This window comes from Lates calcarifer, linkage group LG20 (genome assembly GCF_001640805.2).
Source record: "Lates calcarifer isolate ASB-BC8 linkage group LG20, TLL_Latcal_v3, whole genome shotgun sequence".
NCBI lineage: Eukaryota > Metazoa > Chordata > Actinopteri > Centropomidae > Lates > Lates calcarifer.
In genome coordinates, this window is record NC_066852.1 from 13,061,947 (window position 1) to 13,081,495 (window position 19,549).

General features: G+C 40.6%; 2 protein-coding genes across 3 annotated transcripts in view; one reads left to right on the forward strand and one right to left on the reverse strand.

Moving 5' to 3' along the window:
- The first annotated feature begins 1,792 nt into the window (after positions 1–1,792).
- On the forward strand, positions 1,793–11,798 carry LOC108893763 (calpain-5). The gene is made up of 13 exons (XM_018692089.2): positions 1,793–2,126; positions 4,007–4,195; positions 4,366–4,497; positions 6,016–6,224; positions 6,313–6,505; positions 6,591–6,781; positions 7,398–7,475; positions 7,557–7,752; positions 7,896–8,018; positions 10,053–10,255; positions 10,781–10,902; positions 10,998–11,134; positions 11,301–11,798. Exons 2-13 carry the CDS (start codon positions 4,031–4,033, stop codon positions 11,481–11,483), a joined length of 1,932 nt encoding a protein of 643 aa, XP_018547605.1. The 5' UTR covers positions 1,793–2,126; positions 4,007–4,030; the 3' UTR covers positions 11,484–11,798.
- A 1,079-nt stretch (positions 11,799–12,877) lies between these two features.
- Positions 12,878–19,549, reverse strand: part of LOC108893764 (serine/threonine-protein kinase PAK 3) — a 28,026-nt gene continuing 21,354 nt past the window's right edge. For both annotated transcript variants that reach the window (XM_018692090.2, XM_018692091.2), the window contains 8 exons: positions 19,246–19,309; positions 18,029–18,077; positions 17,823–17,935; positions 16,942–17,059; positions 16,644–16,743; positions 16,226–16,422; positions 15,960–16,097; positions 12,878–15,797 (listed from right to left, as the gene is read on the reverse strand). In XM_018692090.2, the coding sequence (XP_018547606.1) occupies positions 15,708–15,797; positions 15,960–16,097; positions 16,226–16,422; positions 16,644–16,743; positions 16,942–17,059; positions 17,823–17,935; positions 18,029–18,077; positions 19,246–19,309 (869 nt within the window). In that variant the 3' untranslated portion in view covers positions 12,878–15,707. The remainder of the gene's footprint in view (positions 15,798–15,959; positions 16,098–16,225; positions 16,423–16,643; positions 16,744–16,941; positions 17,060–17,822; positions 17,936–18,028; positions 18,078–19,245; positions 19,310–19,549) is intronic.

Here is a 19,549-nt window from a genome sequence, read left to right on the forward strand (position 1 = left end):
CCATTATATGTCGAAACAATGTGTCTCTCGGGTGATGACGGGGTTTTTCGAGAGATGACAAGGGAATAGTCTAACTATGACATGTATCAGCATGGGACAGATCTTGAGCAGAGAGCTGTCAGCTGTTGCTTTTTTAACAACTCATGAACTGTCCAAAAGTGAGAGGGTTCATCCTCAAGGGGGAACGAATTTACTGCCCTTTATATTCTAATGTTTTAGAATGTGTCGAGAGATCAACCAAATAATTCATTCTCTGGAGACTGTGAGTATTCACAGGAGATTTAATAAACATCTGGCCAGCAGTTGATGACATATTTTTCTGTGGACCAGACTGTTGGCACAGCAGACTAACTGACTGACATCGCTATCCTCAGACACTGCTGAGTAGGCCCGACCTACGCAACTTTAAAGTAAAAGGCCAAATGTGGAGGCCTAAAATGTTCAATGTCAAATCAATAAATGAGAGATTATTAATATGAATAACCATAAAAATAAATGGTGTAAAATATATGTCAACTGATTCACAGACGAGTGACAAATTAGGAAAAACCAACATGATGTGTCTTAGAAAGGTGTTAAGCCACCGTGAGCCACCAGAACAGCTTCAATTTTACTTTGCATTGATTCTACAAGTCTCTGAACTCTACTGGAGGGATGAAATATCATTCCTCCACAAGATATTATCTCATTTGGTGTTTTGATAATGGCAGTGGAGAGCACTGTCTAACGTTGATTTCTCCACTCATTTTTCAGGTTTTCCCCCTTAATTTGTCACCTGTCTGTATTGTATAGCTTATTTTCTGAATATAAACAGATTTTAAATAAAATGACCAGTGTATTGTAAGTTAATTATTAGCCTCACAGTTTTTATATCAAAGAAATAAAAAAAGACATAATGGAGAAAAGACTCTTACTTCATAATAATGTGTGTGCATGAACAACTTCTGATATTTGCAAAAATGCTTTTTTTTTTTTTTTTTTTTTTTTTTTCCATTTTGGTGGCAAACTTGAAAACTGATGTCTAACAGCCTAAGAATCATCAGGCCTCAGTCTGGCTGTCCTTCACTTACCCAGCACATTGACGACTGCTGAAATGACAGCATGGAAGATAATTAGTCCTCGGTGCACTCTATTACAATAAGCACTGTCCTCTTTTTAAATAGGTTCACGTCATACACTGTGTGGCTAGATATTTTTCTTCACCCTTTTGAATCATCCTTTTCTCATGAACTTCCTCTCACATCTGAAACCCTACTTTGGACTTTTCCCATATCACTTCTAATCCGAATGATTTAGAAACTTCTTCAGTTGCTTCAGTAGCCTGTCTACTTAACTTTACTTGCGTCAATTTACCATATTACTGTTGGCTTCCTCCAAGCATTCCTCTCAAAGTGCCTCTTTTGCCCTCAGTTTTAAAGCTGGAATTATTCAGACAAGATTTTTGTCTGTCTGAGGCAGTCAAAGTGCTGCGTGTGCTCCTTAAGCCCAGACCTCTGAGTGCTTGCCAGTTTGTCTTATTACCACAGTTCACTAACAGGATGGGGATTGCACATGGCTTATTAGTTCTGTTTGTTCTGTTTTACTGACCTTGGGATAACTGGAAGACTTTTTTTTTTTTTTTTTTTTTTTACAAAACGCAACAAATTATTTAACAAAGACAGATGTGACACTCAGTACATACAGTACAGTGAGGCAAGTATTGCATTAAATGGAAGTTTTATGTTGTTAATGTAAAAGGATGGGACAAGTTTTTGCTTGTTTCACCTGGGAGTTGTTGTGTGGTGGGAGGTAGAAGGTGTTTAGTTTCATTCTTCCCTTCCCTCCCTTCTTGTGATCACTATATCAGCCTTTGCATAACACCTCCTGCTGCAGAGAGGTGCTGGTCAGACCAGTTTTCAGGCAGTGTTTGTGCATGAATGAATGTACTTAGGGAAGTCCTAAATAGCCACAGGTTAAAACTCAAGAATCTGGTTTTTGTTTTGAGAGAGGGGTCGCAGACACCTTGTTTTATGTGACAGATGTTATAGCAGAAATGTGGGCTTGATTTTAACACAACTCACGGGAACTAAACAGGATTTCGAATGTGTTTGATCTTGTCACTGCAAGGATAAGACAGCTCAGCACAGGTGAGTGTGAGCGTTTTAAGAAATACAAGCTTACATTTAGTCTCTTTAAATCAGTTTCAACATTATTTTATATTTAGCCTCACTATGGTTTCATGGGATTTAGGTAATTTACTGTGTTTTATTTGATTAATTACCATCACTGATACTTTTTCCAGGAGACTTCTTTAGTTTCTCAAATAACACTCTTACCTCCAGCTTTTATGTTTGTCCTTCCTTATTACTGATACATGCTGACTTAAATTAATGTCTCCACAGGTGATATTTTACACTTCTCTGTGTCCATTTAAAGTTTTACAAATACGTTTTCAGGGGTATGAGACAGTGCTGACTTCTCCTTAAAATGTGAGCATTTAAACATGCCTGGCTCCTGATGATATCTGTTGTCAGTGTTTGTCTTGTTGTGACAACAATGGAAAAGTCTAGAACACCAGTAACATTACCACCATTTACTGCCATGTGTGAGAGAAATGAATGTTAAGACTATAATACCAGATGAAGCAAGCCTTTTACAGACATGTACTACACTTATGGTCCACTAAAGAAGAGTAAATAACCAACCAAAAATAACCTGCCTGACCACATTAGCCAGGAACTCTCAACAGATAACATTCACACACAAGCACAAACTGGCTCACAACCTTGTCCCTTTACTGGAGCGACATAATGTTTTATTTCTCAATCTAAAAATCTGGTAGCTGTGCTATCTGAAGATATAACACTCCTTTTTCCTAATGTCACATTCAGGAGTAAAACAATAACACACAGACACACATTAATAAAACACAGCCAGGGTGTGGCTCCATTCGTGCACATGTAGGCCACCTGCGTAGGAGAGTGAGACAGGCAGGTAACTACAGCACCTGGAAATTTCCTTAGTGTGGAGCAGGAAAGAATAACTGTCTGTCAGTACATTTACTACATATTACACTGTATACTTTTCAATCAATTTCACTTTTCATTCACTTGAATGACAAAGTGATCTCAGACTTTAGGACCCGCTCTCTCTCTATATATATGGCACTCTTCCAGACATTTCATTAGTTATTGTTTGACTTGTTTTATGGGGCTTCTTACAGAGAACAAACTTCCTGTCAGTGTAGAACTTGTAACTTCCAGTAAATGAAATTTGGCTTGTTGTAATGTGTCATTCTTGGCAAAAATAAAATATCTAGATGTATCCAAAATAACTAACTCATAATGCCTCATAATGCAGCTCTGAGGCAGTCACTGAGAGGGGACAAAAGATCAAAAGTTAAAATATCATCATTCCCCAGAGAACGCAGCTGTGTTTTTCATCACTGCTTCTGTCAGCGATACATCTTTTTGGACGCACAGTCCGGCCTTGAACACATTTTGTGTTATATTTTTGTGACACTTGACAGTTTAGGTTAAAACTGAGCCACAAGGTGCCAATCAGTGGCAGCCTTTGATGCCTGTTGTTGATGTATGAAGGATATGTTATTAATTTATTTTCCTGTCAGTCTTGATGGATTAAAAAACAGTCCAGTTTAAAAGACATAAGTGAATTCCCGTCGCCCACCAGAGAACTGCAGCACACCAAGCTATTAAAGTTAAATTTGCGACCAATTAGCTCTGTTGAGATACCCAATGTTAGTTTTTCATGACGCTGTAAAAAACATTGTATATCTCACACTGTATGCTCATCAGTAAACTTTAACTGTCCAGAGGGACTCTGGGTCACAGGTCAGTCTGCTGTTGATGTGGGAAAGAAGTAGTGCAGAGATTTATAGAATGTACTTCAGCAGACTTTGCTCAGAAATGTTCATTGTCAGAGGTCAGAGTGAGATCCTGCCCACATACAGTATTAGTATACACTATATAAACTCTGAAAATGTCTGGTGTCTGTCATCAATCTGTAGCTGTGAGACTTCAGTATCTGGACCATGTTCTCCTCCGCTGTCCCATACAAAAACCAGCACTACGCTGAACTGAAGAAGAACTGCATCAACGACAAAACGCTGTTTGAGGATCCAGAATTTCCAGCCACCAATGCATCAATATATTTTAGGAAACCACCTGCTGGTTTTGTGGAGTGGAAGCGACCAGGGGTTAGTGATCCAGCTGTGGTAGTGGTCCATCCATCAGCATTGCATGCATTTTTTTTAAATCCAAAAACAGCCCATTATTAGGCTAGTTTTACTTAAAAAACAAAAAAAAATTGTAAAGTCTTCTACAAATTTTTGAGAATAAATCCATCCCATTACTTTTCCCATTGCAGGAGATCAGCGATGATCCCCATCTGTTTGTGGAAGGCATCAGCTCCCATGACCTGAACCAGGGAGTTGTGGGGAACTGCTGGTTCGTTGCTGCCTGCTCCTGTCTGGCTTTGAAGCCACACCTCTGGAAGAAGGTTAGTTAAATTTTGGCTCATTTACCCTTTGAGTTGTGGGATTGGTGTATTTGCTGTTGGTAAGCAAATATTAGTAAGGCTCAGGTCTTGTAGCTCTGATAAGCTGAGATCAAGCTGCAGGTACAGCAGCAGTGATGTAGAGGATTAAGCTTGAGACATGTAACCAGCTGTCACACAGTTCGTATCAGGACAGCACAGGAATTCACCTCAGGGGGTTAAATCATTATTGACCAAATTCCTCTGGCAAAGTGATATATAACTATGAGTGAAATTGTATTTGCTCATTGATGATATCACGTAAAATACTGTGATTTTCCATTTGTATGAATCCAACATAATACTTCAATAGCTTTGAACTTTTCAAGGTAAAAGTGTTGTTACATCTGGATGAGATTAATTAACTAAACTATAAAAATAAAAAAAATAAAAAACCTGTCTGTGAAACTAGTCGAAGATGCCTAAGATTCAAAATAGATTTACAAAACATATAAACTTATTTTTAAAAATAAATGAGCCTCCAACAAAATATAAACTTGAACATTACACTTTTTACAGGTACACCTAGCTAAAACTATTGTGGTCTAATACAACAATCTTGCAAGAAACCCCACCTTCATGAAAGCTATAATGTTCATTTTGTATTGAAAATGTCTTTAAACTAGAATGATAATTGTGGAGGATTCAGTTTGTGTTGCTATTGAATTACAGAGAGAATCTGAACATTGGATTTAACATGGAAGATTTATTGCAGTACTTTTGTATTAGACTGTGTTAGCTTCAGCAACCTGTACGTGCTGCCTGAGTGTTTATATCAAACAAGAAAAAGGGAGGCAACTTGAAAATAATGGAAGAGAATCTAGAGAACCTGATGATAAATGCTAAAATTTCAGCCACAAACTTTATGTTCAAGTTTTTTCCACTCCTGCTCAGAGAACTGAGTGTACAAAGTTGAACCTTTAGAGCCAGTGAGAGTCTTTGGAAGCTGTCCACTGTCACATATTTTGGTCTTATCCCTTAATCAGATCTTTCTGGTTAAAAGTTCCCAAAGTGACGTATTAACTAAAATAAATAAACTAAAGTATCCAACACTTGTTTCTAGTATCATGAGCTTTAAGCAAGGAGACCATCACTTTGAAGTTATTAAAGCCACATACCTTCAGTTGATGACTGGATTCATATTTTTCACAATATTTTTTCTATCTTTTCTTTCTCTGAAAAGATTAGTATAATATAAATAATTGGTAGTTTGTGAAAACATGGTGAAAATGGATCATGTATATTACTCCTACATTCATCCCTTGTGTAATATCCTTTCTTTTGTGAAATTAAAAAACTCCAGCTTTTAATGGCACACTCATATGTTCTAATTGTATTTTCAGTATATGTATATGTGTGTATATTGTGTAAAAATGATATCCAGAGGTCTACTTTGCTCTAAATTCTGTATGATTGATGTATGATATGTGATTAGAAATTAAAAATGTTTTGCTGAATTTTTGTGTTTTTGTGTCTTTCCAGGTAATTCCTGACTGGAAGGAGCAGGAATGGGATCCCAAGCACCCAGAAAACTATGCAGGAATCTTCCACTTCCAGTTCTGGGTGTTTGGAGAATGGGTGGATGTGGTGGTGGACGACCGGCTGCCTACGATCAACGGAGAACTCATCTACTGTCACTCAAAAACCAACAATGAATTCTGGAGCGCTCTACTGGAGAAGGCTTATGCCAAGTCAGTAAACCACTAATAATAACAATATATTTGCAATACATAATATTAACACTCCAACTTCTAACTAAACTTGTGTTTGTGTGTCCAGGCTCTCTGGCTGCTATGAGTCACTTGAGGGGGGAAACACAGGAGATGCTGTGGTGGATTTCAGTGGAGCGGTGGCCGAAGCCATCAACCTGGAGGCAGAGGCCTACTACAAAGACCAGAAAAAACAAGACCAGCTGTTTGAGGATCTACTGAAGGTCTACGACCGTGGAGGAATCATAAGCTGCTCCATTAAGGTTTGTACTGTCTCTGAGAGTTCACGTCTTCATACTTGAGAGAAAATGGCCACAGTGGACTATTTGTTTTTCACAATTTCATCAGGCACAGCCTCATGAAATTGAGGCCAAGATGGCAAATGGGCTAGTGAAAGGCCATGCATATTCAGTTACTGCGGTGAAGAAGGTGCGCCTGGGTCATGGGCTGCTGGCCTACTTCAAGAACGAAACCATCCCTCTGATCCGCATGAGGAACCCCTGGGGCAAGATTGAGTGGAAAGGAGCCTGGAGTGATAGGTGAGAGGTGGTTAGAGTTCAGTTATTTTTCCATTACAGGTGATAAGATGGAATAGTCATTGTCTGTAGATTTAAAAAGTGACTGTAAAAAGTCAGTAATTTGCTCCTTCATGGAGAACAGAGGCTGTGGTCAGCTTAAATTCATAGCAGTTACACTAGATTAGACTAGCAAAAAATTATAAAAACATGCAAAGAAACTTATCAAACTTATCCTGTGGAATCATCCACTTCCATCTACTCTCCATCCATATGCTCAGTGTACTCAAAAAGTCATGTTTGTGCATGTAAATATGGTTCTGTCCGGTGGAAGAACTCAGAGGCTCACCTGGGACATGCATAATGATTGAGCTACAAGTAATTTGCCATATTGTAGTGACACATACTGAGCATATGGAGGGACAGCAACGACATGGACATTGCCTCAGGAGTGGTCTGTCTTTTTCCTGATGTGGAATCACTTTTGAAATCTAATGTAATTGTAACCTGGTAACAGCATCTACTCTGTGAAAAAACATAATACGAACTTTTAAAAGCATTTTATGATTCAAAAGGTGGATATTTTGTGGATGCTAACTTCATTAAGTATTAACCATTTCCGTTACTTGTTGTGTGTCAGCTCTGAGGAATGGTCACAGGTTGGTGATATGGAGAGGGGAAACCTTGGCATCACAGTGGAGGATGATGGAGAGTTCTGGTAAGTGATTAAAATGGTCTACCTGTGGAGTTTAACTCTTCCTTGAGACTGTAATAATGCATATTCTGTTTGCATCCACAGGATGTCATTTACAGACTGGTGCAAGTACTTCACAGATGCAGATGTTTGCCGTCTCATCAATACTTCCCTGATCAGTATCCATAAGACATGGAACGAGGTTGTGCACTTTGGGAGCTGGACCAAAAACGCAGAGCCGCTGTTAAACCGCTGCGGCGGCTGTGCTAACCACAAGCAGACATTCCTGCAGAACCCACAGGTACCAACACTGCTCCAGATGGACTCTCTCCTGAAATCAGCTGTCTTCATGCAGATGTGTACCTGTATAATAATAATAATAATACATTTTATTTAGAAGTGCCTCACTTCTTAATAATCACTCCTTTCCAACTTCTTTTGCAGTATTTGTTTGATGTTACCAAGGAGGAGGATGAAGTTCTAGTCTCTTTGCAACAAAGAGACATGAAGATCCACAGAAGAATTGGTCAAGGAGAAAATCTGACCATCGGGTTCAGTCTCTTTAAGGTAACTGATCTATTAAACAGTCAAGAGCTGAATAAGTGTGTGCTGCATGATAAGCACTAGAGGACTAAGAAACCAGGGACAGATAACGGTAAAAATTCCGAGGGTTTGTGCAACATTGTATAAAGATCAGAACGAGATTGACTGGAGAGGAGTTCATTACAGAGGAAATTGTGTTTGTCTCGGACAAGAACATAAGTCAAATGTTAGTTTGTTGTGTGAGACTGACGAGGGATGAGTTCATAACAGAGGAAATGGTGTTCGTCTGGGTCGAGGACGTTATTCAAGTGTTAGTTTATTTTGGGGGAGAAATCGGGTTCATTCCATCACATTTTGGCTTTCATTTTGGTCAAAGAATTTGGCTTTATTTGACTTTTGTACTCATCTGTTGGGCCAACAAGTGACGAGGTTTTGAGTGTTTTTAATGACAGGCAGACATTACTTGATAGGTTTATCAGAACCAAAACAGGCCATTTCAACAAGGGGCTAAATTATACGTAATTAAACACGAAGAATGCACATTCTTTAGGTGATTGCTTCAAGCTGAAACACAGAATGGAAGCAAACACACATGGTGACTGTTTTTTCTAAACTCTCAGTAAGATGCAGCCTGTTCCAGTGGCCTGTGTTTTCGTGCCCTGCTTAGGCAGCCATTACAGAAATTTCATGTTGTTTGGTGGCTGCTGGAGATGTTTTTAAAAAGCTGTGCGCACTCCTTCTGTTGTGAAACCTCAGCCTCACAAAAAGGTAGAGTTATATATGGATAGAGAGCAACATTCACAAAGCTTAATTAGCTCAGATGTTTTTCAGTAGAGGTTTTAACCGTTTATTTAATTGTGAAGCCATTGCAGTTCTATTCTAAAGCAACTGGAAAACGTGCTAGACTGGTTTTTATCTTACATGCAGGGATTAGACTGTTACATTCACATCAGGTCATGTAACTGTGTACAGCAAAAAACTGGCATCACATTTCCCGTAGTGTGATTTACTTGTCAGAGATCTGGCTAAGTTCAAACACACACTTTATGCTCTTATCATGCTGACAGAAGTGCTGCCAAAGGGGCAAGTTCTGGACAGTAATAAATGCTGGTGCCACAAGGCACAGGGCTTGTGATTAAAAAAAGCAGCTGTGTGCACACAGTCTGATGAACGGCTGTTAGTTTGAAACCTTAACTTGAATTTAACCCATGTCATCTATGATCATCGTGAAAGAGACTTCCTTTATGTGATGGACTCCAGACACTGGACATTGTTGTGAACACTGTTGTCATCCACTACTGTGTCTACTGTGTACTACTTTGTGTTGAGAGGTGTGTCCTCAATAAAAACTTTCAGTCATAGCAGGGAATTTAATCAAATTGCCAGTTTTAAGACTTATAACTTAATAAATAAATAAATATTAACCCCTGACTGTGCACCGACACCTGTTTGGAGTTCAAAGACCATGATTATTATGGTTGACTGCTAACTACTCGAGCAAGAGGGACATGCATTGTAACCCTGGAGCATATCCAACAGGATTTTCTTTTTTTATAACTGATCACACCATTCATCTCACAGGTAAAACCCAGTAAGAATTGAACTTAGTAACACAGAAAGAATACACCTTTCCTGTGTATTGAATTAAAAATGTGTTCACTATTCTGCCACCAGGGGGCAGAATATGTCTATGCAGCAAACAGCAAATTTGTGTGTTGTCTATGTATTATAAATATATGTATTGTGTCTTAAACACACAATACGCTGAGCAAAAAATTAAGGAGTGTGTATCTAAAATGCTGGTGGGTTACCTTTTTGTGTTATAGCATGAGATGAGGCAACACACACAGTTCATCACAGTCTAACCACAGTGGTTGTTTTTAACTAGAATCCCAGCTTTGAGTTTACATAGACCATGAGAAACCTGGTTTTCCATCCTCCTGTTTACATGACTCCCATACTGTCGAGGTTTATGTTAGTCTTTGCACAGTTGTGTCTCAGCCACTATGTTTTGTACAAACAAAGAATGGTCAGAACCAAATGGATTTCTTCTTCCAGGTGGAACTGAACAGGAAGTATCGAATGCATGACATCCTGACACAACCATGCGTGGCGACGTCCACCTACATCAACGCTCGGACAGTGTTTTTGAGAAGCATGCTGCCAAAGAGCCGCTACGTCATCATCCCCACCACCTTCAAGCCTCTCACACTGGGGGATTACATGATTCGAGTTTTTACTGATGTGGACTCAGGGTGCAGGTACGACTGTGGTGACAGTGAGTGGTTGAGTCGATGTAAATCATCAGCATGGCTGCGCATAATTCTGGCAGACAGAAATGTAATGTTCACATATCTTACAATTATCAGGTCTTAAGAAACACTTACAGGGAAGTGAGAAGCAACTGTTCTTTGGCTGCTCTTATCAGACATTGATGGATGGATGATATCCAAGAAAAGCACACAAATGAGTGTTTTGGAGAGTATAAAATTTACTTAACTAATTTAATGGTTGTTGACGGGCTGTTCACATTAAATCACTTACAAATCAACATCACTCTCCAACTGCTTTTCTTGGCCAAAGATTTTTATTTTGTTTCTGACATTCTTGTTGGCAAATCTAAACACGGGACAGAAATCATGTTTGCTCACACCCAGGTCACCCAGGCCATCCATGTCGACGAAACACAGACATAATGTCACTCAGCGCTCTGATAGCAGCATCTAAGTCAGACTATCAAGACTCAGCCTCTCTCCTGTTCCTTTAATTCTCCTCTACTCTCATAGGGAGCTGGTAGAGGATAAGCCAAAAGTACGATGCTGGAGTTCATTTCTGGGATACCCACAGGCTGTGACTCACGTCTACGTCCACGGAGCAGAGGGGCTGCAGAACCAGGACAGCACCGGAGGTTAGAGGATGTCCCAGAGGCTAGACTTTACCCACAGATCTACTAAGCCTTCAGTCCACCAGTGTAGTCTACTGAAACGTGTCTTTCACATGCAGGTGCAGACCCCTACGTGATCATATCCTGTGAGGGTAAATCAGTGCAGTCCACCATCAAGAAGGACACCCTGCAACCAGAATTTGCAACCAGTGGCATCTTCTACAGGAAGAAGCCCAGAAAGCCCCTAACTGTGGAGGTAAGATGGCATCTGTCTGGTCTTGATGACTGTAATTAATCTCAGCGACCGGCAGTGCGAAGGGAAAGCTTGTATCCCCCAAAATGAAGCCTTTTTTTCAGCTAAAAGACAATGTAATGTTTCTAATCTGGGACAGTAAAATGAAAACTGACTGTTCTCCCCTCAGGTGTGGAACAGCAACGCGGTGAAGGACGAGTTTATGGGCCAAGTGGTGCTGTCTGGGTCGGTGAAGGACACCACCGAACCTCAAAAGCTTCAGCTGAGGAAGCAAGGTCGGCAGATGGCCGACGAGATGCCCGGTTACATCAGCCTGAGGATCATCACTTCGACTCAGCTGACCGCCATGTGACCTTGTCTGTGACCCCGGAAGTGAGCGCTGAATCGTGTTCAGTGCCAAACTATGTGGAGTACAATCTTGTGAGACTTAACTTGACGCGTGCCATCATGAGTGCACTAAAATTGACTGTTTACTACCACTGTATGCCGCATGTGATTACACTGAGCTGAATTTTAGACTTTTATTCAAATGTTGATTACTTTTAATGTTGAGAGGTGAACAGGGAACTATTGGACAGACTGAATGTCACTTCCTGTTAATGTTTTCAATTACCCTTGTTAATTTTTAAGTAATTTTTTATAACTTATAAAACATTTTTTATTGGCATTTTTGCTTGTGAAGATGGCATTCCTGTTTTTTGTTACATCATGGATACTGTGAGAAATATGGCAGTATTTTGTCATTACAAGTCTTACCATACAATTATCATAACTATGGCCTATATGGTCAGTCTCTCCTCTTAAGTTAAATCAAGTCATCATTATGTAGTGTAGCCTACTATATGTACATCTCATAATTCATGTATCTTTTTCTTTAATGCACCTTCTGTTCCTTTCTTTCATCACTTCATATCCATGTTTCATTCTCATGATTTTTAACAAAACATTAACATTATTAACATTAACAAGCTCTGAATGGCATAATAAATTGAAGTCAACCTAAGAGGGCATGATAGCCTACAAGTAGAGTTGTCACAACTCTGGTTTTCTTCCTCTTTTTTATTTCAGTCCAGTTCCCAAACTGCAATATTTTGTTTTTTTACACTCAAGACACAGCCATGCACAATTCAAAGTTCAAAAAGTCTATTGCTTCAACCACAATTAAAAATAGTTTATCCAAAACCTCATTTCCCCGTCACTCATTTGTCCTTTTTCAAAGATGGGGAAAGGCCTGCTGAGGTATGCCAGATGGATCAGCAGTTTTACAAAGCTAGACAATAATAAGAGTAATAATAATAATAATGATAATAATAATTTAAAAAGTAACATTTTTTGTCTTTGTTCCATTCTCGATACACATTAATAGAGGAATTTTCACACCACGTGTACAGGTTTACACATTCAGAAGATAGGAATGTACAGGCGCAACCACAGAAAAGGGGCACGTCAGCGGTGTCTCTTGTCCCAAAATTCACCTTTGTGCTCATAGTTCAGACCTGTACATGGGGCAGAGGCCAAAACGTCCCCGGGGCCGGCGAAGCTTTCCTGACAGGCCACCCACACCTACTGCGCACACACACACTTACATGTACTAACACTCAGCAGTGGTACTCAGGACAGACTGTGTGGGCCAGCACACAGAGTGCTGCATTCACCGGCTCTCTGTCCAGATGAAGGAGTGTCCGATAATTAAGCCCAAACAGGAGAGCTGGATCCAGGAGTGCAGAGACAGTGTGTGTGTGTTAGTTTTTGTTGTTCTCTTTTTTGATTTCCAGGGTGCAAAACATTTATTGATACATACCATAGAGCAACCTGAATATTGTCATTTTTAAGTTACATAATTCTGAAAAAGGGGGGTTTTCCCATCATATTTACATACATACATACATATCCTAACAATCTTAACCTATTTGAAGATGAGATACAGTGTATAGTTTGTTTTACATGCATGAATTCTGTTGCATCCTCCTGTCTAACGTCACTCCTTCATCTTCTGTACATTTGCTGTACAATGGAGGTACAATATGACTAAGCAGCTACCCTGCACCTCAAAGTTAAGGTGGACAACACGAGTGAGGCATCTTCTAGTGCAGATTGAGGTAGCCCCCTAACACACACACACACACACACACACAAGCACACACACGCTCACGCACAGAGGGATGCTACATGGGAAACGCCTGACGAAGCTACCAAACACAGACACAAAGGAGATAACTTCTGAACAGGAATCAAGTTTAAATGCCAACAGGGGTGTGTGGAGGGAATGTTAGGAAACAGCATGAACCTCTACTACGGTTTCTGATTTTCAGTGCTCATTAGGGACGAGGTACAATCATGAAATGGCACTCACTACTTCGGTCAGTGGATAACATTCCCCTCCTTCTCTAATCAGCATGCACCTCCAAAAAAACACTCAATACAAAAACGCACAGGTCACGCGAGAAAAGTCACATAAGACACCATTGAAAGACAAAAGGACACTGAAGCATGAATGAGCTGCACTGAAGTACCAAAGGAGAGGGAGAGGGAGGGGGCAGGTGGATGAGGAGAACAGTTGGTGCCCAGTCCCTTAGTAGACATGAATGTTGTCAAATATCACCTGAAAAGATCAGTCCAAACATGTATTGTCACAGTCATATAATGTAGACTGCAAGACCACAAGATGTACTAATGTCACATGCTTATACTCATTTTCCATATAGGACAACAGTCGCCATAAATAACTGTTCAAATCATGGATTAATTACATGATGAGGAAAATCTCTCTCTCCCTATATGTCTTGTTGCAGACTATTATTTTGACTGATATTTTAGATTGAGCGTATTGATTTTTGTAAAGGATGCTTGGGACATAGCTAAACTGAAAAAATGTTGCACTGGACGTCCATCTGACTAATCACATGACCTTCTGTTTGCTACTGTTATTAAAACAAGCACTCATTTGAAAATCTTAAAACACTGGGATTTACAGTTACACACTATCCACTGTGTGTCAGCACCTTGAAGAGGACTATCCATCACCAAATACAGATATTTATATGAAAATATTTATATTTCTGTTCAGTCTCTGATCTAGTATTTGTCTTTCCTGCTATTTCATAATTAATTGTTAGATGAAATAAAAAGAAGGGCTTGACATAAATTATGCTGATTTGTCTGCCCTATTCTGATGTTATTTACAACATGGTACATCATGAAGGGAAAAAAAGAAAGCCACAAATACTAGTGTGGATAATCCTATTTGAGATGCTTGTACAAAATGAATGCCATAGTGTATGTGTATTTTAAAATGTGTAATCTGTGTAATTAGCAGATGAAATGCTTGAAACCCTGACCCTGACCCCATCTGACTGTGAATGTGCACTATTTTAGTCTATAGATTTAAATATGTGACATGTAATCTATATGTCAGTGTGATCATGTGTCTGTCACTGCATCACAACAGTAAAATATGTAACACTTAACCGTTGGAATCAAAAAGAAATTGTGCATTTTATATATTTAAAATGTAATGTTTGCACAGTGTTTCAATATTTTAAACAGGCAGAGCATTAAATCTGATTATATGTGGTAAGGTTAGGGAAGAAAGTCAGTAAATTAACTGCAGGTAACCTTCATAAACTTTCTGAGAGAGACTGTCTGAGAGGAGCCTTCTCAAATGAAATGCGAGACCCGTATCTCTTCACTGACATGACGCAGATTACTGAAGGATGTTTAAAGCTGGCATAGGTCATGTGAAATTATTCCTGACTTTTTCCCCTGTAGCTGCACCCCTACACACATTCACACACACACACTCATACACATGTACACAAAAATCTACCACCTTGAGATGTGACAATCTGCAGAGGAGTAGCAGTGTTTCTGCACAGAGCCGTAGTCATGCAGGCAAAGGTTGGGTCCAGAGTCACTCTCTCACATCAGCTGGTCACTGCAGGTGCAGGTGTGGCCTGATCGTGCTCCGTGGAGGGGCTAGAGGAAAGAAAACCAAGCCTACAGCTGGCCAAGGAAGGAATCGAGGGCTCTTCAGTTTTGTTAAGTTTCTCCTCTTCACTCCTGAAGCTGAAACTGAGCACACTTCCTTTTCAAATTTTTTCACCCTTTTTGTTTTTTCGTTATGATTATTTTTTTTTTTTTTGGAGTTTGGGGAGCGACCACTTCCCAAACAAGACGTATGACACAAAGAGATGTGCACAGTTTTTGCACACACACACACATACACGCGCCCAAACACGCACACATACTTGTGATGGACTGCTCTACATGTACAGAGAGTGCTGGAGAAGTAAACAAAGAGGCAAGGTCTTTTCAGCAGCATGGGCCGAGAGGCTGCAAGGCCAGATGTCCGTTCTACATATGAGGCCTGGGGGTCTTTTGTCCTTGTGCTGTCACCGTAAGTCACACAAACCCCCCACCCCCCACCATCCCACCCTCCTCCTCCTTGTGCTGTCACTGTCACGTCACCCGCCACCCGTACACCCAAGTCCCTGCCTGCCCCGCCCTGCTCCCCGCCCCCATGAACGCACACAACACAGGCAGGGCTCCAGCCTCGGGTGCGGACAGAGGGCACTCCCTAGCGACTGCTGTTCTTTATGGCTTCCTTCGCAGCTACAATCAGAGGCGTCAGGCTGGAGAGAGGCTTTGCCAGCTTGAGGAAGGAATGCTGTAGACGACAGAGAGGAGATGCAGATAGAAAGATGCAGCTTTTAGTGATGTTTGGTAACATCTGCAGCACATGATGTGAGCAGCAGATGGCAAAGTTGGGAGATAAAATCTTGAGGATGTACAAGATATGACTTGCTTGGGATTGAGTCTCGGTTTTTACCTGTAGCAGCTCCTTGGCAGAGCCTCTGCGATCCACATCCATCTCCAGACAGCGGTTGAGGAAGTCTCTGAACACAGACGACAGCCTCTCTGGGTTCTGCAGCTCTGGAGTCCCATTGGTAGCTATCAGGTACAGTGCCTGGGAAGACGAATGCGATTATCAAACGTCTGAAACAATCTGAATATTTCATCTTTATGCATACTATATGACCACCAGGGAGCAGGAGAGTCATGAGTCCTGTGTTGTGGCTGCAGTTTGTGTTTTACCCTGAGTGGATTCTCATTCAGGTAGGGCGGTTCTCCCTCCACCATCTCTATCGCCATGATTCCCAGAGACCAGATATCCACTTTTGGACCATAAGCCTTCCGAGTCACCACCTCTGGTGCCATCCAGTAGGGCGTTCCCACCATCGTGCTGCGCTTGTTCTGCTCTGGAGTGATCTGAGCACAAAAGCCGAAATCGGCTGCAGAGGGAGAGAGGTGCAGTGGTGTGTTAAACATTTAAATACACATTATTCTTACTTTCTTTTAACCCATATCTCATTCAAGCAGTCTTTTATTTAACACAATACCCTGTCTCCTGAACTGAATCTGAACCACCTGTGTCATTAATGGTGCTTTTTTTACTTTAATTCTTCCAGACTAAAACCAATTCAGATTTCATGTCAAAAAAGTGAAGACTTACTGAGCTTGACGGATCCGTCCATACCCAAGAGGATGTTGTCACTTTTTATGTCTCTGTGGATCACCTGGTTGGAGTGTAGAAAGTCCAGAGCTTGAAGACACTATGAAGAGGGAGGAAAAAGCCAAATAAATATATCTGATCAACACCTACACATACAAAGGAGTTCAAATTTGTGCTTTCTCTTGGCTGGTGAAGTGTTCACATGCTTTTGTATGTGCCCACCTGAATTTGAGGGTCAGCTCATCATAGCTACAGAAATAGTGGGCGGTTTTGCTGATGTCTAAACTTGGCTTCTTACCTCTCTGCAGACCGCAGCAATCTGGCCCTCGTCCATGCAGGTCTCAGTCACTACATCTGTCAATGAGCCACCGGCCAAATACTCCATCACCACCCATAGTTCATCTCCCACCAAGTAACTAAACAGAGGAGAGAAATGAAGAAAAACACAGGGAATGATTAGTAATGCAAACTGAGAATCTTTTTCGGAAGTTGACACAATAAGAACACAAATTCCCAAGAAGACGACACATACACGTCTTTACAGTTTGAGATGTACTGTGCGTTTCATGATGCAGAGTTAATTATGACACATAGAGTAGAAGGTACTCAAGCACATTACGGCTAGATGTAAGAAGGTAGCGGGACAGTTGTACTGAAATAAGAGCTGAGTGGACCAAGTGCTAAAAATTTGATAGAAACTGGACGGTTGTGCAGTTTAATGTTTACTTAAGTTTTACAACAGTAGGTGGCAGTAATGGACCTTAAGATGAATCCTGACTACCATTAAAACGGAAAAGAAAGAAGTAGGAGACGAGGAAGAAGAATGGGACCTGGAGAGAAGGCACAGAGGATCCTTCAATGTCATCATGGTAACAACATGCACTGACCTTGTTTAGCTTCTGACTACAGATCAGTTGCTGTCGGCAAGTTAACGTCAGATACATTCATACAGCTGTGTGGGCTGAGTTGGAACCTCAAAACATCTTCCAAAACAAAAAAATGCAAAAAGTATTTTACATTTGCTAGAGAAACTATAACAATGGTGCCATGTACCTGTTTGAGTTTGAATGAAAGTCCTTATGTGGGCCTTGTATATCCCACATCATGTAAATATGTGCAGGTTTATACAATGGCAGCAAATAAATCTATGCATGTTTTTTTTTCCTCGTGAAAACTGACCTGTCCAAGTAGTTCACTATATTGGAGTTCTTGTTTTCCCTCATCACCAAGATCTCATTGATGATCAGCTCTTTCTTGGGCTGCTGCTGCAGGTTCATCTGCTTAATGGCCACCTGAGAAAACAGACAAGGGGGATTTGCAGTTCAGAACAAGCATAAGCCCGACGGCTTAGTGAGGAAAAAGAAATATGTGTGAGAATGTTTTACCTCTTGGCCGGTTGCTATGTCGATGGCAGTGTACACAGTGCCAGACGCTCTGTAAAAATGCATGAACAAAATCACGTCAGTAATACATCAGTGTACTCAATTCAAAATGAAAACAGTCATTTAATTAAAAAGTTTCAAGAGACTTTCTCTGTTTCTCAGATGGGCTTAGAAAGTCATAGTGTGATCCTCTTATATTTCTATATTAATTGCAGATTAATACAGAGAAAGAACAATACTGTTCATGCATCAGACCTACTAGTTAATATTCAGACTGCAGATGTGCTGGCCTATTAGAACTTGATTTAACTTAAGAGGAGAGACTGAACTCTGCTGGGATAGAAGAGGACATACTTAGATTAAGTGGAAACGGCTTTAGTCCTTTGATATTAACATACCCCTCGCTAAAATTAAGTGGTAATGATGTCATGAAATAATAAAATTACCACAGTGGCACCGCAGGGTAAAACTGTCTACACTTGATGCCAGAGGCTTCAAGAGCTTTACATCTTTTTTTTGTGGTTATTCATTAATAAACTGTATGTGCTCATGACACCATGGAAACTTAACTTATATTGAATTACCTTAGCCGTGATGAGCACACATACTGGATCCACAAGGAATTTATGGCTTCCAATAGTTGGTCAAAGGAATGGCATGCAGTAACTATGACCTAATTTAGAAGTGTAACTCATGATACTAAAAACCTTCATTTAGGCCTCTTGTCTTTCCTCTTTCTCTCCCTCTCTCTCTTGCTGTCAGCTGCACCTGTCTACTTTCCCATGCTATGAATAATGAAGCACAGTTCCTGGTACTAATAAGTTAAAGTCTGATAACACGGTGGAGAGTAAATAGACAGATCCTCTGTTTAATACAGGAGCTTCCTGATCAAATGTGGAAATACTGAGCATGTTAAAACAGATAAGGACCACACAGTTTTTATCAGTGCAGATGTGTAGTGAGCAGGGAGAGTGACAGAAGCGAGGGAGGGAGGGGGAGAGTGAGATGGCTGAGCTAATCTGGCCCTTGGCCATTTGAGGATACAGTTCTCATTTCCTCTCTACTTATTTTTCTCCCAGTCATTCAACCTGACCCTCCCTCTGCCTCTCTGAAGTGGTCAGCTATAGCTACAGCTCGCTCTCCTGGCGAGACTGACTGCTCCCGAAATCGCTCCGTTTCAATAACTGTGACAACCGGTTGACGATCGTGGGTGAACTTACCCTTGTCCTATTTTCTCGAAGCGCGTGTACTTCTTTTTGGGATCCCCCACACTCACAATACTCCCTGAGTCAGAGAGAAGATAGATATATCACGTTTGAGCTTGTGTGGGCGCACACCGTCATGACAGCCTTCACACAGACACACAAATACACAGAAAACATCACTGCGGAACCTCTTCTACCTTCCTGTTTCAGATGTACCCTGCCTTGTGGTGCACTTACTCTAAGTATATGCATTTCTGCTTCACGTGCATGCTGGTTTTGGCATAAGTATAAGTACTTCTTTGCATAATTCACAGACTTG